Raw genomic sequence first — 27,398 nt, 5'->3', positions numbered from 1 at the left:
AAAAAATTGTAACCACAGATAAAAATGTTTAACTATGGTACAGTATAGTGTTTCAACATTGGTGTTTAAATTTGTATGAAAAAGTATAATATATTTAATATGAAAGATATGATGAGAAAGCTTTGTGTAAGTGGCATATGGTATCCCTTTGATGTTATTCAAAACTAAATGTGAACAGTAACACCCTTACATCGTTTGAAGAATTTTAAAATAGATCCACCTGATTTTATACACCATTTTGCTACTGTAGATGACATACACATACAAAAAAGAAAACATCAGGCAAATAACTGACTGTTCTTTTCTTTGTAGTGCTGTAACAAAAAGAGATGAGGGAATGTACCTGCCAAAAATATTCATTATTTAATGGAAAGATGAGGGATGTATGGTGTAAACTGTTGGAATATTCAGCCTATTCAATTTATTTGCCACCTGTGACTCTCACACATTCCCACATGTATGAAAATTTCCAACCAGTAAAGATGGTGAGTCTACTTAAGAAGTTATTACAGGCATAGCTGGCTCTTTTGCAGACTTTCCACACCCACTCTTTCAGTGTGGAATCTACTAAATCAAAAAAGACCACATTGAAAATTAATGTATATTGAGTATAATAACACATTCCATCACAGCCAGAGGGAGAAATATTTTTTGTGTGTTTAATGTCTTTTCTCCAACAGTTTCTGAGTTAGCAGATTCCATGCCTGAGGAGGGATTGTGGAAGGTATTCATGAGAGCCACCAATAGCTGCCGTAATTGCTTTAGCGTACTCAACATATTTACTGGTCTACAGTTTCTTTAAGTATGACAGTATGTGAAAGAAAATGAATTTCCAGGAAGGAAACATTCCACGCAGGAAAAATATATTTAAAAACAAAGATGATATGACTTACCATACGAAAGCGCTGGCAGGTCGACCTGCCAGCGCTTTCGTATGGTATATATATATATATATAAAAAAAAACGCACATACACAGACACAAGCAGACATTTTCTGCTTGTCTGCTTGTGTCTGTGTATGTGCAGCTGGATATGGGTGTGTGTGCGAGTGTATACCCGTCCTTTTTTCCCCCTAAGGTAAGTCTTTCCGCTCCCGGGATTGGAATGACTCCTTACCCTCTCCCTTAAAACCCATATCCTTTTGTCTTTCCTTCTCCTTCCCTCTTTCCTGACGAGGCAACCATTGGTTGCGAAAGCTAGAATTTTGTGTGTATGTTTGTGTGTCTATCGACCTGCCAGCGCTTTTGTTTGGTAAGTTTCATCATCTTTCTTTTTAGATATATATATATATATATATATATATATATATATATATATATATATATATATATATATATATATATAGACACACAAACATACACACAAAATTCAAGCTTTCGCAACCAACGGTTGCTTCATCAGGAAAGAGGGAAGGAGAGGGAAAGACGAAATTATGTGGGTTTTAAGGGAGAGGGTAAGGAGTCATTCCAATCCCGGGAGCAGAAGGACCCACCTTAGGGGGAAAAAAGGACAGGTACGCACTCGCACACACACACACACGCATCCATCCACACATATACAGACACAAGCAGACATGTTGTATATGTGCAGATGGATACATGTGCGTGTGCGAGTGCACACCCATCCCTCCCTCCCCCAAAGGCAAGTCCCCCCACCCTCGGGACCGGAACGACTCCCCACCCTCCCCCCCAAAACCCACATCCCCTCCCCCCACCCCAACGAAGCAACCGCTGGCCGCGAAAGCCTGAAATTCTGCATGTGCGTGTTTGTGTGTTTTTTATTGTGTCTATCTACCAGTGCTTTCCCGTTTGGTAAGTCATGGAATCAAAATTCAAGCCCTCGCAACCAACGGCCACCCCACCAGGAAAGAGGGAAGGAGGGGAAAGACGAAAGGATGCAGGCTCCAAGGGAGAGGGCAAGGAGCGACTCCAATCCCGGGAGCGGAAAGACCCACCCTAGGGGGAAAAAAGGACAGGTACACACTCGCACACACACACCCATATCCAACCGCACATACACAGACACAAGCAGACATTTGTAAAGGCAAAGAGTTTCGGCAGAGATGTCAGTTGAGGCAGAAGTACAGAGGCAAAGATGTTGCTGAAAGACAGGTGAGGTATGAGCGGCGGCAACTTGAAATTAGCGAAGGTTGAGGCCTGGCGGATAACGAGAAGAGAGGATATACTGAAGGGCTAGTTCCCATCTCAGGAGTTCTGGGGTATCCATTCGCACATATACAACATGTCTGCTTGTGTCTGTATATGTGTGGATGGATGCGTGTGTGTGTGCGAGTGTGTATCTGTCCTTTTTTCCCCTAAGTTGGGTCTTTCCATTCCCAGGATTGGAATGACTCCTTACCCTCTCGCTTAAAACCCACATCCTTTCGTCTTTCCCTCTCCTTCCCTCGTTCCAGGCGAAGTGACCGTTGGTTGCGAAAGCTTGAATTTTGTGTGTATGTTTGTGTTTGTTTGTGTGTCTATCGACCTGCAAGCGCTTTCGTTTGGTAAGTCACATCATCTTTGTTTTTAGATATATTTTTCCCACGTGGAATGTTTCCCTCTACCCAAATGATGTGTAAAACTCTAAAATGGCTAACATCCCATGAACTGAGAAATATAAACACACGTTCCTACAATCAAAACAATATAAAATACCCTATGAACATATGCCCTACAGTATGTTGCAATACAATACATCATTACACTTAAACGACGTGCTTTTGCCACATCACAGGAGATTCTCTAAATGTCCCTCCATGAGCAGGAATGGTTCTTTTCTGTCATCAATCTTCTTATGGGTTTGATATTGCTCACCACAGTTTCCTCTCAGAATAGATCTCATGCTCATCATCATCATCTGTTATTCTGTACACATTCTATCTCAGTATTCCTCTGAAATTCTTGCTCTCTAATAGCATGGAAGTCATTCCCTGACATCTTACCTCATATCTTTTCATTGAACTATTTTTCTAGTTAATGTTTCCACATATTTCTTTCTTCCTGATTTTGAGAAGAAGATTCTTATTTCTTACCTTCTCAGTCCACATAATTTTCAGCATTGGCCTGTAAAATAGATGTCAAATACTATAATTCCTTTCTTTTATGATCTTCCCATCATGAATGATTCACTTACATCTAATGCCTTGTTTCAGGCATACACTATCATAAATTTCTTTACCAAATTGCATGAATGTTTGATACTATCCGACTTCTTTTGGTTAGTAATCCCATCCTACTCTGCTTCATATATCTACCTTGTTCCATCCTTCATGTGCTATTTCATCTGAAAGGTAGTAGAATTCCTTCTCTTTGCTGAGCGAGACCCTTAACATTTAATGCTAAGTTTATTACAAATCTCATTTTCAGTACTACCCTGTGCTTTTGTCTTTCTTTGGTTGATGCAATCAATATTCTGTGCACAGTAGACTGTTCATCCCATTCAACAGATCCAGTAATTGCAATGTCATCAGCAGTTTGTATCATTAATATCTTTTCACTCAGAATTTCGATGCAAAATCTGAATCTTCTTTTTTGGTGAAACCTAAAAACGTACTGACACAGTCAGACAAAGATATATGGGCTTATGGTACAACATGTATTTAATTGTAGTTGTCAGCCAGAGTGATCAATCTGTAGCAGACTATGGTCAGAAAATCACAAAAATCAGAGTTTTGATCCTCAATGATCCATTCAATAGCTTAGGTAGATGTCATACAGAAACCAGCATATTTACAGACATAAGTGTACTGGGGCCCAGTAGTGTGCAAACCAAATGTGGTAATGAACTGATAATGGCATATTAGCTGGTAGTACAGGAAATGTACAAGTACATACATTGGTTCATTCAGTCATCAATATAACGTACATGGGATGATTGGATCACAGTGAATAATACAGCAGCACACAATGGAGCCTAAATTGGTGCTGACAATAGGAACCTTAATATCATATTGTTTGACTGTGATCATATCAAGCACATTAGCATCCACACATTTGTAAATTTTCTGAATGTCACTCTGTTGGTGAGCAGAATGATGAACCAAGAATATGTGGTGTTATATTTTGCGAAAGAATTGTAGTTCACTACTAGATTCTGTAATAATAATTCACACTACATTTTTTTATAACGATACGAGAGAAGGAAAGTTGCTACTCACCATATAGTGGAGGTGCCGAGTCACGATAGGCACAATAAAAAGATTCACACAATTATAGCTTTCGGCTATTGAAGGGTTCAATAGCCTAAAGCTACAATTGTGTGAATCAATTTATTGTGCCTATCATGACTCAGCACCTCTGCTATATAGTGAGTAGCAACTTTCCTTCTCTCGTATCGTTATATTCCATCCTGGATTGTCCATTGTTTGATACTACAATTTTTTTTTCACAGGAATTTTTTGCATTGTTTTGATTCTTGGATTTATCCTTCCCAATCATTTTGTACAAATGTTTAGAAACAACTTGTGTACAGTTACAATGAAGTCATACACTGTTAACTCCTATGCTATCCATAAACTTCTAATTATGGAACATCATGATGTACATACATGTACGTGAGAAGTCAATGTTAGTTAATGCTCATAATACAGAGGGCTATTCAAATGGAAGCATAAAATTTTTAAATTTTTTTCCTAGGTAGTAACAAATTAAATATAATGCCAGTGTTACCGAAAAGCTAAACCTCCCCCCCCCCCCCCACCCCCACCTCCCAGCCCTCTCCAGACACACTTAATCAGCCTGTCTCACTTCCTCCCAGTGTAAATAAAACTCTTGAGAAGGAATGAAGTATAGATTACACTGAACCAGAATGTGAATGCAAAAGTGAGTTGGATCCTGTCTTATATGAAAATGTCTTTATAAATACCTTGATGACAATGAAATTGGAGTGGTACAGAAGACATTAACATATTATTTGGATGCTATAGGATTTTCAACTATATAAATTCTATCCTTATGAGAATTATTGGCCATCGTGCTGTACAGTATGCTTGAACAGCCAGAACAGCGGAAGTCTGCAGATCTGCGCCTTCGATGAAAACATAGAAATTTCATGAATTTCCATCTCCACAGTCATACTGTATGTTCAGAATGTATGGGAGTTGCAAAGTAGTCAAATTTGCAGCCACGGGGTAAGGTCTCATCAGAATTAATTAGTGATGGGTTCTCGTAATATCCTTAGTTTACCAATTAACCTCTGTGGTACTGGTAAGACGGAAGTCATTTTAGAGTTGCTATAATGTGATAATTATTCTTCCTGTAGCTTCCTGTAAACAAATAGTGCAATTAAGATTCTTTACATTTTTCTTGCCTCTTCAGAAGTTCTGTGAGAAGAAGAGATAGTAATGTGATCTTCACACACCCTTCATTTTAGAAAACTGATAATAATGGAAGACGTGAATTGTGTGATCTCTAGATCATATATTCTCCACCTTCGGTAGTGGTTCCGCAGCTGTAATTTGAGGGTGGGAAATGTGTTTCAGTGGTCACTGTTTCACCATAAAATCAACTGTAAGTAGGATAATTATCAATGTGGTAAGAAACCATTGGGAATGGTAATTTGTGACTGATTTACAGGTCTTCATATGAACAATTCCTTGACATGGAAGCTAAAACTCCTATAGCGAAGCAGTATACTAAGAAAGATGAATGAACAGAGTCATGCAAAAGTATTCTCTAGACAAATGTTTCACTCTATCCAGTTCACTAAAGTAATTTACACCTATTGGTAATATATGTATGCAAAATACTGCAAAACTAATTTTTACTGCACCTATAGTGAATCACAGATATTTCTACATCTAACTAATGAGACCATGCTACTGGATTCACTGAACTACATAGTATCAATTCCAAGTATGTGTATGTGGTAGTGAATCATTTTTATTTTATAACAAACAGGACTTCTACACTTTTTAAGAAATAATGTTTTGACATACTATAAATTTACTTTCATAAGTTAAGAATTTGATAAACAAAGCTGCAGGAAAAGGTAACATTAACCACTATGTGTGCTTTCCTGTTATTCCCCCTGTAATGGCTCTTTTACCCAGCCAATTCTGAATGTTCCATTTCTTGTAGAATGTTGATCACTTTGCAGTCTTTCCTGAACAACTGTTTGCCATGTCATCAATTGACGTTCACAGCTTTTCTCTGCTTTGACTGCAACAATATTCTTCCCTCATAGAGGGTGGCACTGACAGGTCTGATACCTAAGTCTCTATTCTTATATGTGTCTATCAGCAGTCTCTAGAATTTTGCCTCCAGAAGGTAAGTTGGTGTAACAAGAAATGTGATTCATCCAATCAAGTTGCACATTTCCAATGAACCACTGTCCAGCCTTAGCTATTCCATGGTAAATACAGTCATAATTGACAATGCCATCTTCATCAGCGTTGTTTGCTAATACAGATTTCCCCTATCCTATGAGGCTTGTCCAGAAAGTAAGTACCATTTCATTCTATCGTCACTGCAGCACTAGTGTTGCAGTTATGCACATTCACACTTGTGTCTCTGGTTCATTGTATTTTCATTGACGCCATTACAGCTAGATTCTATTGTTTTTACCTTTGTTAGCAACTGTTCAAAATGTTTAAGACACTCTCCGAGCTCACTAACTGTGAAGTGTGCTCTGTAATATGGTTTTTGAATGCAAAGAATGTTAAGCAACTTTAAATTCATAGTCTACTTATAGAGATTCACAGTGAAATTGTAATTACTGATGGCCTTGTGAAAAAGTGGGCTATGCTATTTAATTATGGATGAACCAACGTTCATCAAGAAGTACTGAGTGGGCAGGCTTCAGTTGTCAATGATGGTTTGGCTGAGAAAGTAAATGAGAAATTTCTTCAAAACAGACAGTTTGCAATAAGGATGCTTGATGATGAGTTTCCACAAATTTCAAAAACTGTTTTGCAAGACATAATCACAAGTCACTCACATTTCTGAAAATTGTGTTCCCATTGGCTTCCATAGATGTTTATGGATGTCTGCAAAATAAAGTGACTTAGAACTGCTTTAAATTCTTAAACAGAATTGAGAGCAGTGACGAAACTTGGTTTTATCAAGTCATTTCAGAATCAAAATAACATTGATGGAGAGAAGGCACTAATGATAGTAAACGTCCCCAATATCCTGGTGTCATTCAAAACCTTATTCCACAATTTGGTTGGGAACAGTCCATTCACCTGCTGTACAGCCTCAATCTCACACTTTGTGATTACCACTTGTTCTTCAACCTGAAAGGTGATTTTGGATTAAGACACTATGACAGTGATAACAGTGCCAAAAACGGTGTTCAGCAGTGGTTGTCTTCACTGGCAGCATCTTTCTATGAAGAGGGCATAGAAAAGTAGCTATCCCTCTATGACAAATGGTGGCAGCTGCAGTAAGTACAAAAATTGTTTAAGAAATGCTCTTTCTGGTAAAAAACGTGTGTTATGAGGTTTTTATTTTTTTAAAATGGTACTTACTTTCTGGACATGCCTCATATGCTGCAATGTAGGCTAGCCTCCAGTTTTCATATTATGTGATGAGTCCAGCACTTATTTCCCACTCATAGTTTCACTGTCCTTCAACCAAATTCTGTAGATGATCGTAACAGCACTATACGAACAGCCAATCAGCTTCACTATTTCTGAGATGCTCGTTCCCAAGCACTGGGCCATAACACCCTTCCCTCTTTCAAAGTTGGTTGCACCAGTGGATTTCCCAATGTATGGTCCTTATTGTTGATAGAATGATCCCCTGTTCATCTTTGCTCCAATTAAACACTTTTCTTGCCGTGACACCGGGCAGATTCAAGCTCTTGGTGGGCAGTGATCATAAAATTTTGGATCGTGAGTGTACTTTCTCTCAGTCATCAAAGGAATTATTACAAAATGCGTACACATTCAACACCATATTATGTGTATAGTATGTAATGCTGTTTGAGCCAATGTCTTACCAAGTAGCACTTGATACTTTCTTGTAAGCAAATAAATCGCAACAGCATGGTCTCTTACTTTCTAGAATCTAATAAAAATTGCATAACTCTGCACCCGTATATTAAAAATTCTTCTCCTTTGATTCTGATCCTCTAAATGGTGGAAGTGGAAGATAAAAACCATTTGCGTGCTAGCAGCTCTAATCGAGAACTAGTGCTAAGTAAGTCTAATATGAAACTGAGCTAAAGAATGTTAGAAAGAGACTGAGTGATACTTCTATATGAAGGCCTATTTCTATTTGTCGTCTATATGAGCTTGTGCAAGATGTTCCGTACATCTGACAGAAGAAGAGTGAAGTATTAAAATGGCTGTTTCAATTGAACAGCTAGTATATAAGTTACTGCAATTAAAAAGATAAAAATTTCTAATGTAAAGGAACAGTGACATCATAATTTTATTTGTACAAAATCAAATAGAATATGAAATATAAAAAGCAAATATGGATGACAGTCAATGACAGCACAGTAGTCCAATTAAAGTGTCAGTTCATTCATGACAGGATTCTTTCTGTCCCCACAAGCCTGGAAAATGTTCTATTTTCAAACATACATTTTTTATTATAAATGTAGCTAGATCCAAAATTCTCCCGGCATGTACAGTGTTAAAATAACTTACGGCAATGCAGCTGGGTAACACTGTCGACAACTGCCGATATTTTGAAAGAGGCACACCCTGTCATTTTCAAGACGAAATTGCAACAAGTAATTTGCTGTGCGAGGGAATTTAGAACCTCAGTTTGCAGAGCAATTCTAGAAAACACAATCACTAGTGTCATCACACAACTAAATATGACCAATGTTAGAAGTTATCAATGGTGAAAATTAATAACTAGTGGGTGAGGTAGCATTAACTCTGTCCCTCTGTTTTTTAACAGTGAGATGATGGGACTACATTCAGAATTTAACAAAAACCTCCAATAGTCAAAAAAAGCAGAGGAAAGGAACTAATGCTACCTCACTATTGATTATTAATGTTCACTATCAATAACTTTTGACATTTGTTGTCTTTAGTTGTGCAATGGTACTAATGTTTACAGTACAGAAGCAGAGGTTTTAAATTCCCTTACACAGCACTTACTGTAGTTTTGTCTTGACACTGGAAAGATGTGCTCCTGTTGGTAGTTGTTGTCAACAATGTCACACAGGTGCATTACTGTAAGATATTTATACATAAATATAGTAGTTAAAGCTCTCATCTAGAACAATAATGGGTTTTAACATGAAAAATCATTTGCTGCAGCCCATCATACTTCACTGTACATGAAATATACGCAGGATGAATTTAAAGAACTTTATTACATCACAAGACCTGTAATATGTTTGCTTTTGATTACCTTCTGCTTCATTTTGGTTACTACAGATAGAATATCTCACATGCTAAAAACGTGGTTTTCAGAATTTTCTCATTAATCGTCTGCAAGACTAAGAGCTCAAATTATTGTCAGAAAACGTGTGTGTGTGTTGTGACTGAAATTCATCTGTTGAGCATAGAAAATATTAAACTGTGTGCTGAGTGCAGCATTGTATTTGTGTTGTTTACCATAAAGACAGAGAAAGGAATTTCATGAAGACATATATAGCCCATTCATCTCAAATAACACTGAGAGGATTACTGAGATTCCTACGCATCAACAGCCACTACAGCACCGTCATTCGTGGTCATCTATACAGGGGAGAGAATGAGTATGGTATTAGTAACAATGGGGAAGTATCACACCTTTTCAGGTTACGAAGCCATTGTGTTGACCCTTCTTCATGAGCCATGCTTGGGATAGAATGCTACAAACGTGCATCAACCACTCTCATCTCAGTGGTACAGATTTCTAACCCCACCAGGATTTGGACTAGCTGTATCCGTCTTTTACAATGATAGATGTAGATGTAGGTGGTGGTTTGTAACATTAGCTGTACGGTATGTTATGACTTCAGTATTATACTGGAAAGTAATTTAGTGTTTCATCCAGATACTCAGTCACAAACTAGTGAGGAAATTTTAGCATCATTCTTTCCAGACTACAGTATGGGCCGCTATCTGGTCGACCACAACTTCAAGTATGCGTGTAGCCAGTTAGGCTGTCGTGTTTCCTGCAGCCACCACTGCGGCACGAGTGTGCCACCATGAACGATTACACCGTTACCAATGAGATCCAAACATCCCCTTTCTGGAGCTCAAGCAACAGATGTACTTAAGTTCAAACATTCATGCAGTGACCCGATTTTGTGTGTTGGCCGTTTAATAACATTGACAGACTTTCACAGTGGCCACAGCTTGACACCTTCTGAATAGATATAGTATTGAAGGTTACAGATTTATAAATCTTTTCTATCTGCGTATATTTCTACTTTCAGATCTACTGGTAGCAGCTGACGATGCAACTTCAGCAACAAACTTACTATTTGATATTAGATGTAAATACACTCCTGGAAATGGAAAAAAGAACACATTGACACCGGTGTGTCAGACCCACCATACTTGCTCCGGACACTGCGAGAGGGCTGTACAAGCAATGATCACACGCACGGCACAGCGGACACACCAGGAACCGCGGTGTTGGCCGTCGAATGGCGCTAGCTGCGCAGCATTTGTGCACCGCCGCCGTCAGTGTCAGCCAGTTTGCCGTGGCATACGGAGCTCCATCGCAGTCTTTAACACTGGTAGCATGCCGCGACAGCGTGGACGTGAACCGTATGTGCAGTTGACGGACTTTGAGCGAGGGCGTATAGTGGGCATGCGGGAGGCCGGGTGGACGTACCGCCGAATTGCTCAACACGTGGGGCGTGAGGTCTCCACAGTACATCGATGTTGTCGCCAGTGGTCGGCGGAAGGTGCACGTGCCCGTCGACCTGGGACCGGACCGCAGCGACGCACGGATGCACGCCAAGACCGTAGGATCCTACGCAGTGCCGTAGGGGACCGCACCGCCACTTCCCAGCAAATTAGGGACACTGTTGCTCCTGGGGTATCGGCGAGGACCATTCGCAACCGTCTCCATGAAGCTGGGCTACGGTCCCGCACACCGTTAGGCCGTATTCCGCTCACGCCCCAACATCGTGCAGCCCGCCTCCAGTGGCGTCGCGACAGGCGTGAATGGAGGGACGAATGGAGACGTGTCGTCGTCAGCGATGAGAGTCGCTTCTGCCTTGGTGCCAATGATGGTCGTATGGGTGTTTGGCGCCGTGCAGGTGAGCGCCACAATCAGGACTGCATACGACCGAGGCACACAGGGCCAACACCCGGCATCATGGTGTGGGGAGCGATCTCCTACACTGGCCGTACACCACTGGTGATCGTCGAGGGGACACTGAATAGTGCACGGTACATCCAAACCGTCATCGAACCCATCGTTCTACCATTCCTAGACCGGCAAGGGAACTTGCTGTTCCAACAGCACAATGCACGTCCGCATGTATCCCGTGCCACCCAACGTGCTCTAGAAGGTGTAAGTCAACTACCCTGGCCAGCAAGATCTCCGGATCTGTCCCCCATCGAGCATGTTTGGGACTGGATGAAGCGTCGTCTCACGCGGTCTGCACGTCCAGCACGAACGCTGGTCCAACTGAGGCGCCAGGTGGAAATGGCATGGCAAGCCGTTCCACAGGACTACATCCAGCATCTCTACGATCGTCTCCATGGGAGAATAGCAGCCTGCATTGCTGCGAAAGGTGGATATACACTGTACTAGTGCCGACATTGTGCATGCTCTGTTGCCTGTGTCTATGTGCCTGTGGTTCTGTCAGTGTGATCATGTGATGTATCTGACCCCAGGAATGTGTCAATAAAGTTTCCCCTTCCTGGGACAATGAATTCACGGTGTTCTTATTTCAATTTCCAGGAGTGTACAAGAACAATCGCAATTTCGCGACAATTGTGTGTTGGAGCGAAATGCGGTAGGCATACCTACACATGCCTGTGTTTGATGTGTAACTGCCGGAAGCTTCATAATTGTAGGCCCGTTAATGATTGCTCAGTGCCGTATTGAGTTGAACGTTGTGTAGCACAGTTTGCGAATTTCGAGATGACAGAGTTAGAGGAGTAACGCGTCTGTATTAAACCACAAGGGCAAGCAAATTGTTAATCGACGGTATTTCCGGGACGTGTTGCGACGCCTGCTAGAAAACGTGAGAAGAAAACGGTCTGAAATTTAGCGAGGCGATTTATGGCTCTTGCATCACGATAATGCATCCGCACATTCATCCCTGTTAGCGCGTGACTATTGTACTGGAAACGAAATCACTGTGCTGCCTTATCCGCCGTACCCTGCAGGCCTGCCCCCTGCGGATTTTTGTTGTTTCAAAGCTGAAAACCCCTTTGAAAGGAAGAAATAAAGGAAAGGAGCGTATGGCATCGCTGGCGGGGAGGCCCCATCCGGGGAAGTTTGGCCGCCAAGTCTTATTTCAGTCGACACCACATTGGGCGACTTGCGTGCCGTTGATGGGGATGAAATAATGATGAGGACAAGAGGACAACACAACACCCAGTCCCTGAGCGAAGAAAATCTCCAACCCGGCCGGGAATCGAACTCGGGCCCGCTTGCATGGGAGGCGAGCACGTTACCACCCAGCTAAGCAGGTGGACGAAAGGACGGAGATTTGCAAAGATAGACGAGATAAAAGAAAATTCGCAGACGGCGCTTCGCGCGATCCAGCAAGAGGCGTGCGAAGACTGTTTCCGGAAGTGGAAACGGCGTTTTTGAGCGGTGTAACAATTGTGGAGGAGAGTATTGCGAAGGAGACCATGCACAATAAGTAAAAGGTATGCCTAGAAAAATTGTGTGGATAAAGTTCCGAAATTTTTTGAACAGACCTCGTATTTTAATGTGTGCGTATCGAATGTTCCTCTCTTTTATTTCTTACTTTCATAGTGACCGTTCTTTTTTCATTCTTTTAATTTTCAAGTTCTGTCCGTACAGCATGAAATATAATATATTTAAATGTCTGTTGGCATTCTATTATTACTATGAGTATGCCTATATACTGGGTGATCAGAAAGTCAGTATAAATTTGAAAACTTAATAAACCACGGAATAATGTAGATGGAGAGGTGAAAATTGACACATTTGCTTGGAATGACATGGCGTTTTATTAGAACAAAAAAAAAAAGTATTGCTAGACGCGTGAAAGATCTCTTGCGCGCGTCGTTTGGTGATGATCGTGTGCTCGGCCGCCACTTTCGTCATGCTTGGCCTCCCAGGTCCCCAGACCTCAGTCCGTGCGATTATTGGCTTTGGGGTTACGTGAAGTCGCAAGTGTATCGTGATCGACCGACATCTCTAGGGATGCTGAAAGACAACATGCGACGCCTATGCCTCACCATAACTCCGGACATGCTTTATAGTGCTGTTCACAACATTATTCCTCGACTAGAGCTATTGTTGAGGAATGATGGTGGACATATTGAGCATTTCCTGTAAAGAACATCATCTTTGCTTTGTCTTACTTTGTTATGCTAATTATTGCTATTCTGATCAGATGAAGCGCTATCTGTCGGACATTTTTGGAACGTTTGTATTTTTTTGGTTCTAATAAAACCCCATGTTATTCCAAGCATGTGTGTCAATTTGTACCTCTCTATCTACATTATTCCGTGATTTATTCAGTTTTCAAATTTATACTGACTTTTTGATCACCCAGTACATCAAGAGTAGGCATAGAAGTTTCATTTTAAGTTGTAATTTGATACTTGTTTTACTTGTTCAACATGAAAGAAAGAAATGCACAATGTCTACACGAATGTAACTTTTTACGCACAAAATAGCTAAGCCGTGAATAGATGATCTTTTAGACACTTCATTCATACAACGAACAGCAGATCTTCGCAAAATATTTCAGTTTTCTCTCAAACTGCTCATTAAGTTTTTCTTGATTACTCTGATTCCCTTAAAGCAATTAAATACTTTTCTGCTAAACTAGACCTCACGCCGGTCAATTTTGTACCCCATTTGTCCATGTACCTTTCTTCGTTTGGTTAGGCAAATTCGAACAAAAATTTTCCTGCAAACCACTTAATAAGTCCTTTTAATTATCCAGATTGTTTTCACAATTTTTTTTCTAAACTGGACCTATTGTTGGTCAATTTGATGCCTCCTTAGTTTGTCTAGGACAATTCGGACAAAAATTTTCCCTCGAATCACTAATTAAGTTTTTCTTAATTGCTCTGATTACTTTGAAGCAAATAAATCTTTATTTGCAAAACTAAACCTCATGCTGGACAGTTTGATACTCCATTTGCCCGTTTCCCAATCTTCGTTTGGCTATGAAACTTCGGACAAAAAGCCTCTGTATAGTTTCTTGGGACTCTACAGTTCGCTCCGCTACAGCATTTGGCCAAACTATAATCGAAGAGTGGAAATGGAAAACATTATAAGTGCCATATTTCCCCAAAATGCGTTTGCAGTTGCTGTCGTGTTCTCGGTATTCCTCTGATGTCCGTAGACTTCATTCAGGTGCCAAACCATAGATGAAGTCTTTCAAACATTCTTTACTAGATGACGCATGGTCTTTGTGCCAAGCTACGCGTCCCTCTGGAATTCCAAGATTTTAAAGATATAAGAACTGGTTTTTGTTAACTACAGTTCTATTGGTTAGAAAACCAATGCTAAATTTCTATGCCGTTATTATCACAAATAAAATATAATGCCTCAGTGTTAATATCACTTGGAACAAAAACTTTCTTCTGTTATTTACTCGAAAACTGACTGTTTGAGAGCGTGGTTTTGTAAAAAAGTACATGTTGATTCTTGCAAAGAAGAAAACAACCTCTGTTTGTAGTTCTTTTTATTAACACAAATAGCGCGGTTGCCCGTTTCGACCCGAGGGCTTCATCTTCAAATGCCTGTTGACGTTTATGTTTCAAGTGATGATTATAACATCAATTGTTGAAAAAAAAAAAGACAGCCAGAAACTAATGTAAGTAACAACAAATGCTGTGTATACGCGAACAGCCGTCTGAAGATTAATCTGTCGGTTCGAAACCGGTAATGCCGCTGTTTGTGTTAATAAACAGTATTATTAACGTGGTTATGAGATTTTTTTCTTCTCCTCCAAAATCAACTTTTAAAAATTTTGTGATTGGTACTTTGTACCAGTTTCCTGATGTGACACTTCGGACTTTGTTAATAAGTTTATTGACTGGCGACTCAGAGTGCTGTGTGCACAACGACCATTGGATAAATAAAATTAGAAGGAAGGTCACCGTTGGCCGTAACTTTGATGATTCATTAACAGAAAAATCGATTTTCAATCACATAACGATCATCTTCAGTGTTTTAGCGTGCAAATTACAGCTTTTAGGCACTGGTGTCTAGTTATTAGCAGTAACAGAAGCTATGAAACGATCACAATAAGTAAGGTATTTATTTTCTAATATTTTTTACGGTGATGGTGTGAGCAGAGTAATTCTGTGGTACCAGAATATCTTCTCAATTTTTTGGGCATGAATTTGTAAAACAGAGTTACACTGTTTTTCTATTCTCCTGAAAATTGTTACATTTGGCACTTAGAAAGTTATCGATTTCCACTCTTCAGTAGTTGGAGGATCAGCTTATCGCTGATATCAGTAGAAGGCACTATTAAGAGGTATTAGAAGGTCGGTTGATGTCAAGATGCCGGTTGTCGTTTATGTTACATTTGATGATTTTTATATTAGTTATTGGAAAAAATACAGCCAGAAACTAATAGAAATAAAAAAAAATAAACGTGAATAGCCGTCTGAAGATTAACCTCTCGGTTCGAAACCGGTAATGCCGCTGTTTCCGTTAATAAACAGCCTTATTAACAGTGGTTGGTTGCCGTTTTCTTCCCCGCAAGGATCAACTTGTAAAAACTTTGTGATTAGCACTTAGAACCAGTTTCCTGGTATGACACTTCAAACTTTCTTAATAAGGCGTTTATTTTCTAATTTATCTCATTATTGCTGTGAGGAGAATAATTTTTTTGTTATCAGAATACCTTCTCAGTTTTTTGGGCACAAATTTGTTTCGTAAAAACAGAGATACATTGGTTTTTCATTCTCCTGAAAAATGTTAGAGTTGTCACTTGGAAAGTTGGAGGATCACCAAACCAGATAATCGCTGATGTCAATACTAGGCAGTATTAAGAAGTGTTTGAAGTTTTTTTAGTTAACCTGATCACTTTCTAGCAATTAAATACTTTTTGCTCAACCGGATCTTGTTACGGCGTAAAGTTAGCGCTGGCACGCCAGTCGGGAACGATGCGGAAGAGAAGGCTGTGAGAAGAGGTCAGCCAATAGCACGCTGACCGACCTCCCTCCAGGACGACAATGCGACAGCAGCCGTTCCCAGGTGAAAACGACATAAGCGCCGCGACCGACTGGTGGCGGTACTTCGCTATCCGACTCATCGTAGCCTCTTCATTACCAATCTCTACGTAGATCTGTTAAGAGATCAGCAGTCTTCAGTGGAAAGAAGTCTGCTGCCACATCTTTGGAACGGCGTCCAATTTCACCATGGCAGCCAGTGGTTCCAAATAGTTCACTAACAGGCCTTGAGAGGGCAACCCATGTACTGTCAAAACGAAGTTCATTTATCCTATATGTTTAAATATTTTTAACACTTCTTAATTGACAATAACTGTTAAACAAGCTAAGTTTAGTGTGTGTGTGTGTGTATTTTCCTTTCTTGAGATTGTTCTTTTAACTAAGAAATTTTACATTGTTATTCGACCTACAACCGATTGGTTAGTAATGACATCATTCCGGAGCAATTTAACACCAGAAGGAGGTTCTTACTCATTGGTAATTCATCCTTTTATAGCTTTATAACTTTATATATTTTCTTTAATGTATGTAGCCCTCTAATTAAAGCTTTATATACGACTTGTAGGTCTGAAGATGACCGCAGTAGTGGTGGAAACCGGTCACTGTAATAAATAAATTGTGATCAAGACTGTTTTTGATTGTAAATATTTGTAACACATTGATCACTGTTCACTCCCACAATGTATTCTAAAGTAAGTAAATCAGTAACAGCTTGCACTGTACGTGCTTGAGCATTGTCCTGCAAAATGATGGGCACGTCCTGCAGAAAGTGTCATCACTTCTGTCTCTAAGCTGGTCGTAGGTTGCGTTCCAAAAATGGACAGCACAGAGACAGAAGTGATGACACTTTCTGCATGACCTGACCATCATTTTGCAGGACAATGCTGAAGCACGTACAGTGCAAGCTGTTACCGATATCTTTGACTGATGGGGCTGCTAAGTGCTATACCACCTACTGCACTCCCCTCACTTAAGCCCTCGTGAGTTCAGCTCGATTTCTAAACTGAAAGGAACACTTCGCGGCATTCGCTTCAGAACTGCTACAAATACGTCGGGCAATAGACCGCGCCGCCCGAACTGTCAACACAACTGGCACTGCTAAGAGTATCCTACGACTTCCACACCGCTGGCAACGGGTTATACACAATGTTGGTCACTACTTTGAAGGTCAGTAAAACTGTGAGACACGTATCTATTTTGTACTAGCTGTAAAGAAATAGTTGCCAGTATTAAAGTTCCACCCCTCGTACATTCCGCTCCACTCAAACATTTGACCAAAATCGTAGGTCAGGGGTCTCCAAACTACGGCCCGCTGGCCGAAACCGGCCCGCGTTAGCTGGCCGGACATCCCCGGTATCCGGCCCGCCAAATATTTGAGTTGGTACCTATACTGCCAACAATTGAGTTTCGAAGCCTATCGCGAACAATACACCGCGACATTGGCTCTGCTACTCGCTATAAGACTACATAACTAAACCTATTGTTGCGCCGCTTGAAATAACAATGCGTTGACATACTCTACCTCTACTACGTCTTGCAGTAATAGCGTTGCTAACAATGATTTTGGGATTTCGTTAACTTTGCAGGACGCTTTCGTGAAGAGTGTGCAGTGACATATTTTTTTGTCGGTGAAATTCGCCAGAATAAAATACGCCAGAATTTCGATCAGGTACGTCCACCAATCAAAATTATGTAATTACATAAAAATCGTAGTTCGTTTCAGTGCTCGCTATTCCCACAACCTTAGATTTTTGCGATTTCATCTTTCCTTTAGCCTTACATTACGGTGATCATGGAGTGCTAGGGTGCTTTAATCCCACTAGGTAGTTCTTGGCCCTTATGACTTCGCGAAGGAGTCAATGTGGCCCGCGGACTAAAAGGTATGGTGACCGCTGTCCTAGGTAATAGATCTGATGGAGTTGCTGTTTCCTGCAGACGTATGAGTCTCTACTTTATCTTCGACCAGGACATAAGCTGAAGAAATGAATCAAAATTCGTGCCATTGCTGGGAACTGAAATCAGGTCAATAGGCAGATGTTTTGTAGTATTGTGGCTATTGCAGCTGCGTGAACTAGCCTCGCCGAATGCCGTCCGTAAAGGCGTGGTCTGAAGTTTGCGTTAGGAGGGCACTGGAGTAGGGCAGTCCACGCAACTGTGTTAGCCGGAGTGCTACTGTGCGCTGGTGGTACACACATTTGCCTAATAAGCGGGAGACTCAGTTTCAAGTGCCAGCCACGGCAGAAATTTTAATTCATTACTTCAGCTTCCGTTCTTATCATAAATTGGATGACCCTCAAACCAGCTTATCGTCGATGTCAATAGGAGGCAGTATGTACGAGGTGCATTCAAGTTCTAAGGCCTCCGATTTTTTTTCTAATTAACTACTCACCCGAAATCGATGAAACTGGCGTTACTTCTCGACGTAATCGCCCTGCAGACGTACACATTTTTCACAACGCTGACGCCATGATTCCATCACAGCGGCGAAGGCTTCTTTAGGAGTCTGTTTTGACCACTGGAAAATCGCTGAGGCAATAGCAGCACGGCTGGTGAATGTGCGGCCACAGAGAGTGTCTTTCATTGTTGGAAAAAGCCAAAAGTCACTAGGAGCCAGGTCAGGTGAGTAGGGAGCATGAGGAATCACTTCAAAGTTGTTATCACGAAGAAACTGTTGCGTAACGTTAGCTGGATGTGCGGATGCGTTGTCTCAGTGAAACAGAACACGCGCAGCCCTTCCCGGAAGTTTTTGTTGCAGTGCAGGAAGGAATTTGTTCTTCAAAACATTTTCGTAGGATGCACCTGTTACCATAGTGCCCTTTGGAACGCAATGGGTAAGGATTACGCCCTCGCTGTCCCAGAACATGGACACCATCATTTTTTCAGCACTGGCGGTTACCCGAAATTTTGTTGGTGGCGGTGAATCTGTATGCTTCCATTGAGCTGACTGGCGTTTTCTTTCTGGATTGAAAAATGGCATCCACGTCTCATCCATTGTCACAACCAACGAAAAGAATGTCCCATTCGTACTGTCATTGCGTGTCAACATTGCTCGGCAACATGCCACACGGGCAGCCATGTGGTCATCCGTCAGCATTCGTGGCACCCACCTGGATGACACTTTTCGCATTTTCAGGTCGTCATGCAGGATTGTGTGCACAGAACCCACGGAAATGCGAACTCTGGAGGCGATCTGTTCAACAGTCATTCGGCGATCCCCCAAAACAATTCTCTCCACTTTCTTGATTGTGTTGTCAGACCGGCTTGTGCGAGCCCGAGGTTGTCTCGGTTTGTTGTCACACGATGTTCTGCCTTCATTAAACTGTCGCACTCACAAACGCACTTCCGACACGTCCATAACTCCATCACCACATGTCTCCTTCAACTGTCGATGAATTTCCATTGGTTTCACACCACGCAAATTCAGAAAACGAATGATTGCACGCTGTTTAAGTAAGGAAAACGTCGCCATTTTAAGTATTTAAAACGGTTCTCATTCTCGCCACTGGCTGTAAAATTCCATCTGCCGTACGGTGCTGCCATCTCTGGGACGTATTGACAATGAACGCGGCCTCATTTTAAAACAATGTGCATGTATCTATCTGTTTCCAGTCCGGAGAAAAAAATCGGAGGCCTTAGAACTTGAATGCACCTCGTATTAGAAGATCTAGCCTTTCTGAAGTGATTGGACTGCTGTGCTGTCCTTGTAAGCGGCAAACGAAAGATGAGTGGTGAGAGAGAGAGAAAATAAAAGACAGAGTAAGGAAGGTCGGTAGACGGAGACGAGAGGGTGCAGCGTCAGGGTCGGGGGCGGCACTGGGTGAGGCCCCCGGCCCGGCCGCTGCGGTACTCACGTTGTCGCCGAAGACACTAGTGGCGTCGAGCGAGCCCGCGGAGGCGGCAGCTGCGGCGGCGGCGGCGGCGGCCGCGGAGGCGGAAGCGGGGGCGGGCGCCGCAGTGGCGTCCCCGGCGCAGTCTGCGCCGCTCGGCAGCGGGCCGTCCGTGCCGGTACTTACGTCCTCGTCGTGGTCGAACGCGTTGAACACGTCGTACGGCAGGCACGACAGCAGGTCGATGATGAACCACGACTTGAGGTAGTTCATGCGGATCACCTTCGGGTCGGACACCACCTCGCCGCCGGGGCCGACGAACGTCGTGTGGAAGTTGAGCACGATGTCGATGAAGAAGATGACGTCGACGATCGAGTCGACGACGAGCAGCGACACGTCCTCGGACGTCTTGTTCTTGAAGGCGACGTTGTAGGGCACCATGATGGCGGTGTAGAAGGTGAGGCACAGGATGATCCAGTCCCAGATGGCCTTGAAGGCGCAGTAGTGCAGCAGGATGTGCGGCGGCGTCTTGGGCGCCTCCTGGCGGTACTGCGGCATCACGTCCGCGTTCAGGCTCATCATCTGAAACATCGGCGACGCCGCGCATTACGACTGCTGGTAGTCTTCAGAATATCGGGAAACCGATATATCAATATTTGAAAAAATTATATTATCGGGCCTCGATAACTCGTGAAAAGTATCGATAGGTCGACGGAAAAATATCGCTGCGCCCCTCCCCCTCCCCCCCTGCAGCGCAGCTGATCTCAAAAGTTTCCCTATACAGGGTGGTCCATTGATAGTGACCGGGCCAAATACCTCACGACTTAAGCGTCAAAGGAAAAAACTACAAAGAACGAAACTCGTCTAGCTTGAAGGGGGAAACCAGATTGCGCTATGGTTGTCTCGATAGATGGCGCTGCCATAGGTCAAACGGATATCAACTGTGTTTCTTTTGTTTTCTTTTTTTTAAAATAGGAACCCCCATTTTTATTACATATTCGTGTAGTACGTAAAGAAATATGAATGTTTTAGTTGGACCACTTTTTTCACTGTGTGACAGATGGCGCAGTAATAGTCACAAACGTATAAGTACAGGACTATTACAAATGATTGAAGCGATTTCATAAATTCACTGTAGTTCCATTCATTGACATATGGTCACGACACACTACAGATACGTAGAAAAACTCATAAAGTTTTGTTCGGCTGAAGCCGTACTTCAGGTTTCTGCGGCCAGAGCGCTCGAGAGCGCAGTGAGACAAAATGGCGACAGGAGCCGAGAAAGCGTATGTCGTGCTTGAAATGCACTCACATCAGTCAGTCATAACAGTGCAACGACACTTCAGGACGAAGTTCAACAAAGATCCACCAACTGCTAACTCCATTCGGCGATGGTACGCGCAGTTTAAAGCTTCTGGATGCCTCTGTAAGGGGAAATCAACGGGTCGGCCTGCAGTGAGCGAAGAAACGGTTGAACGCGTGCGGGCAAGTTTCACGCGTAGCCCGCGGAAGTCGACGAATAAAGCAAGCAGGGAGCTAAACGTACCACAGCCGACGGTTTGGAAAATCTTACCGAAAAGGCTAAAGCAGAAGCCTTACCGTTTACAATTGCTACAAGCCCTGACACCCGATGACAAAGTCAAACGCTCTGAATTTTCGGCGCGGTTGCAACAGCTCATGGAAGAGGATGCGTTCAGTGCGAAACTTGTTTTCAGTGATGAAGCAACATTTTTTCTTAATGGTGAAGTGAACAGACACAATGTGCGAATCTGGGCGGTAGAGAATCCTCACGCATTCGTGCAGCAAATTCGCAATTCACCAAAAGTTAACGTGTTTTGTGCAATCACACGGTTTAAAGTTTACGGCCCCTTTTTCTTCTGCGAAAAAAACGTTACAGGACACGTGTATCTGGACATGCTGGAAAATTGGCTCATGCCACAACTGGAGACTGACAGCGCCGACTTCATCTTTCAACAGGATGGTGCTCCACCGCACCTCCATCACGATGTTCGGCATTTCTTAAACAGGAGATTGGAAAACCGATGGATCGGTCGTGGTGGAGATCATGACCAGCAATTCATGTCATGGCCTCCACGCTCTCCACTTAACCCCATGCGATTTCTTTCTGTGGGGTTATGTGGAAGATTCAGTGTTTAAACCTCCTCTACACATATCGAACATTTGTGAATGCCTAAAAAAACTTTTTGAGTTTTTGTATGTGTGTGCAAAGCATTGTGAAAATATCTCAAATAATAAAGTTATTGTAGAGCTGTGAAATCGCTTCAATCATTTGTAATAACTCTGTACGTGGTATCACGAACATTCTGCCAGTGCGGACGGTATTTGCTTCGTGATACATTACCCGTGTTAAAATGGACCGTTCATCAATTGCGGAAAAGGTCGATATCGTGTTGATGTATGGCTGCTGTGATCAAAATGCCCAACGGGCGTGTGCTATGTATGCTGCTCGGTATCCTGGACGACATCATCCAAGTGTCCGGACCGTTCGCCGGATAGTTACTTTATTTAAGTAAACAGGAAGTGTTCAGCCACATGTCAAACGTCAACCACGACCTGCAACAAATGTTGATGCCCAAGTAGGTGTTTTAGCTGCTGTCGCGGCTAATCCGCACATCAGTAGCAGACAAATTGCGCGAGAATCGGGAATCTCAAAAACGTCGGTGTTGAGAATGCTACATCAACATTAATTGCACCCGTACCATATTTCTATGCACCAGGAGTTGCATGGCGACGACTTTGAACGTCGTGTACAGTTCTGCCACTGGGCACAAGAGAAATTACGGGACGATGACAGATTTTTTGCACGCGTTGTATCTAGCGACGAAGCGTCATTCACCAACAGCAGTAACGTAAACCGGCATAATATGCACTATTGGGCAACGAAAAATCCACGACGGCTGCGGCAAGTGGAACATCAGCGAACTTGGCGGGTTAATGTACGGTGCAGCATTATGGGAGGAAGGATAATTGGTCCCCATTTTATCGATGGCAATCTACATGGTGCAATGTATGCTGATTTCCTGCGTAATGTTCTACCATGTTACTACAAGATGTTTCACTGCATGACAGAATGGCAAAGTAATTCCAACATGGTGGATGTCCGGCACATAGCTCGCGTGTGGTTGAAGCGGTGTTGAATAGCATATTTCATAACAGGTGGATTGGTCGTCGAAGCACCATACCACGGCCCGCACGTTCACCCGATCTGACGTCCCCGGATTTCTTTCTGTGGGGAAAGTTGAAGGATATTTGCTATCGTGATCCACCGACAACGCCTGACAATATGCATCAGCGCATTGTCAATGCATGTGCGATCATTACGGAAGGCGAACTACTCGCTGTTGAGAGGAATGTCGTTACACGTATTGCCAAATGCACTGAGGTTGACGGAGATCATTTTGAGCATTTATTGCATTAATGTGGTATTTATAGGTAATCACGCTGTAACAGCATGCGTTTTCAGAAATGATACGTTCACAAAGGTACATGTATCACATTGGAACAACCGAAATAAAATGTTCAAACGTACCTACGTTCTGTATTTTAATTAAAAAACCTACCTGTTACCAACTGTTCGTCTAAAATTGTGAGCCATATGTTTGTGACTATTATAGCGCCATCTATCACAAAGCGAAAGACTGGTCCAACTAGAACATTTCTATTTCTTTACGTACTACACGAATATGTAATAAAAATGGGGGTTCCTATTTGAAAAAAACGCAGTTGATATCCGTTTGACCTATGGCAGCGCCATCTAGCTCGCCAACCATAGCGCCATCTGGTTTCCCCCTTCAAGCTAGACAAGTTTCGTTTTTTGTAGTTTTTTCGTTTGACGCTTATTTCGTGAGATATTTGGACCGGTCACTATCAATGGACCACCCTATATATTGTCCCGGCTAGTTAAGAAGCATTACCTGTCGTGTGGATGGGGCATAAAACATCTTTGAATCACGTTGTGAATCTAGTCGTGCGAACTAGCTGTTGAAAATTGATCGCATTTTTCCAGAGATATTTCATACACTTTCAACCACAACGGATCCAAAGACAGTTTTTTTAATTACTCTCGAGTAAGATATCAATTGAGTAGCTGTCTATTTTTACTAATTTGTTTGCTTGAGTAATTTGCTTTAGTTACTTTAGCAATCTGTATACATTCGTTGAATCCTATTAAATCTGTTTGCAGAAAGGTTTATCAGCTTCCTACAAAAACCCTTGAATGTTCACAGATATTATTGTCTATGTACTAGCTGATTATGGAATTTAGTAAACACTGGGAATGTCTCCTATGTTTCTGTTTTATTGACACAATTAAGTTCTTAAATTAATCAGAAGTGGCACTGGGGGATCAATGAAAGGAGAGTTGATCCTAGTGTGTATTGTTTCGGTATGATAACAGTCAGTCAGTACTACAGACCTTCGTGTACCTGTCACCAAAGATATGCTTTCCCATGAAACTGTACTTTGCCAATAATTAATTATAAATATATCTCTGGATCTTATAATGTCTAACCTTCTCAGTTCTCACGACACGATATTAATTATGCGTTCGAATCCTTTCAATGTCTGTTCAGCACAAGTTTAGTCTCTTAACGGGCACTATTTTTCATTTTTCGTTTATTAGCGGGATCTTCTTGACAACGGGTGGCAGAGATGCTAGTGTGATAAGGTCCAAACTATCTTCGGTCCCAATACTCTTTAATAATTCGCATACAGCGAATAAAGTCCTAATTCAACATAAAATTTTCATATTGTCAATAAATATCTCCACAATCGTAAGAATACGATCGTAGCGTTTCGTTTAACACGTATAATCACCATTCACTTGAATATCAATCTTCGTACACCCAATCACCTCTAATTGACTCCGTCCCTGAATTTATCCCAAAATAATACATTCTCCATCACTCCAATGTCTAATCCAGTTCTAAGAATGCAATTTAATTAGGCTTATAATCCCAAAATTCCGAATACCAGGAAGAACTGCCAACACACTCGCTACCGCTGAAAACAAAAACTCAAAGAGACCTAACAATGCTGCTCATTGGTTTATATATTACATTCAAAGCAAAACGCAGTTCTGTTATGTCTTCCTTGGATTCCCTTTGTGAGATACTACTACCGTTTTTTAGCTCTTAGGTCATTTCGCATTACAGAATTTAATCTAATATCCGTTTCTGTATAACGACTCTCTAAACAGCGGTTACACCGTCTATAAAAATATTGGCTGTACATAGTGAATATACAGGGTGGACAAAAATTGTGTCACGAAATTTTAATGGTGGGTAGCTGATGCCAGTAGGAACCAAAATTACTAATGTCCAGGTCGACAACGCACAATATTTAAATTACGGAAACTTGGCGTCACGCCCTCCGACAACCATAGCGATGCCCGTCAACCAACAAACGGCAACAGGGCAATCCCACGGCCAATCGGAGCGTGTAGCGCCAAGTTTCCGTAGTTTAAAAACAGTGTGTTGTCGAACTACATTTGTAATTTTGGTTCCTACTGACATCAGCTATCCAGCGCTAAAAGTCCGTCACACAATTTTTCTCCACACGGTAATGCCGGTTTTAGAGCTGTATATTTAACTCTACATCAACAAGTTAGCAAGCTGTTCCCCCTAAGAGCAAGAATTGAGACGGGTCCATTGTTTGGTTTTGGCACATATCGGATTTGTCCAGAACACTTCATGTCTTTTTTTTTTCATTTCTGCCAACACCAGCGACCTAGCAGTTATAGTGTCAGAATTGCGTGGAGAAGTTAAATGTTACAGTTTCTGTTAGTAGCGCGCCGAGAGCCGATTAGGTCAAAATCCCCCCCCCCCCCCCACACACACACACACAAACAAACACACGGCTCCGTCCACCACCAGGGCCAGTATTGTCATTTAAGATACCTCTTTCCCCAATTTTTACTGAGTGGGAAAGGAAGGAAAAAACGAACACAAAGAAACACGTCTAGAACTCGCCACATAGGCGTCGATAATCCACAAGAGCCGCAGCCAACCAATCTCTCTCTCTCTCTCTCTCTCTCTCTCTCTCTCTCTCTCATTTTTTTTTTTTTCACCAATACTCAAGAAAGGTAGTAGTAGTGGCAGTAGTAATTCACTAAATTACAGGCCCATATTATTAACGTCGATATCCAGCTGAATTTTGGAACATATATTTTGTTCACACATTATGAATTACCTCAAAGAAAACGGTCTATTGACACACAGTCATGACGGATTTAGAATACATCGTTCTTGTCAAATACAACTAGCTCTTTACTTGCATGAATTAATTGTTGAGTGCTATCGACAAGGGATTTCAAACTGATTCCGTATTTTTGTATTTCCGGAAGGTTTTTGACACTGTACCACACAAGCGGCTTGTAGTGAAATTGCGTTCTTATGGAATATCGTCTCAGTTACGTGACTGGATTCATGATTTCCTGTGGGAGAGGTCACAATTTGTAGTAACTGACGGAAAGTCATCGAGTAAAACAGAAGTGATTTCTGACGTTCCCCAAGGTATTGTTATAGGCCCTTTGCTGTTCCTTATCTATGTAAACGATTTGGGAGACAATCTGAGCAGCCGTCTTCGGTTGTTTGCAGATGACATTGTCGTTTATCGACTAGTAAAGTCATCAGAAGGTAAAAAAATTGCAAAACGATTTAGAAAAGATATCTGTGTCATGGGAAAATTGGCAAAACGATAAGTGTAAGGTCATCCATATGAATGCTAAAAGGAGTCCGTTAAACTTCGGTTACGCGATAAATCAGTCACAGCCGGCCGAAGTGGCCGTGCGGTTAAAGGCGCTGCAGTCTCGAACCGCAAGACCGCTACGGTCGCAGGTTCGAATCCTGCCTCGGGCATGGATGTTTGTGATGTCGTTAGGTTTAACTAGTTCTAAGTTCTAGGGGACTAATGACCTCAGCTGTTGAGTCCCATAGTGCTCAGAGCCATTTGAACCAAATCAGTCACATCTAAAGGCCGTAAATTCATCTACATACCTAACAATTACAATTACGAACAACTAAAATTGGAAGGAACACATAAAAAATGTTGTGGGAAAGGTAACGAAAAACTACGTTTTATTGGCAGGACACTGAGACAATGTAACAGATCTACCAAGGAGGCTGCCTACACTACGCTTGTCCGTCCTACTTTAGAATACTGCTGCGCGGTATGGGATCCTTGCCAGACAGGAGTGACGGAGTACATCGGAAAAGTTCAAAGAAGGGTAGCATGTTTTGTATTATCGCGAAATAGGGGAGAGAGTATCACTGAAACGATACAGGATTTGGGATGGA

At 42.0% G+C, this 27,398-nt stretch overlaps 1 protein-coding gene across 1 annotated transcript in view; it reads right to left on the bottom strand.

Moving 5' to 3' along the window:
* Positions 1–278: 278 nt before the first annotated feature.
* LOC124716697 (potassium voltage-gated channel protein eag-like) overlaps positions 279–27,398 on the bottom strand; it is a 91,866-nt gene continuing 64,746 nt past the window's right edge. Inside the window, exons 4-5 of the mRNA XM_047243238.1 lie at positions 20,269–20,664; positions 279–314 (exon numbers count right to left, since the gene is read on the bottom strand). Coding sequence (XP_047099194.1) covers positions 279–314; positions 20,269–20,664 — 432 coding nt within the window. The remainder of the gene's footprint in view (positions 315–20,268; positions 20,665–27,398) is intronic.

Source organism: Schistocerca piceifrons, chromosome 9 (assembly GCF_021461385.2).
Source record: "Schistocerca piceifrons isolate TAMUIC-IGC-003096 chromosome 9, iqSchPice1.1, whole genome shotgun sequence".
Classification (NCBI taxonomy): Eukaryota; Metazoa; Arthropoda; class Insecta; order Orthoptera; family Acrididae; genus Schistocerca; species Schistocerca piceifrons.
Note: the sequence above shows the minus strand (reverse complement) of the source record. Positions and strands in the feature narration are given on the sequence as shown.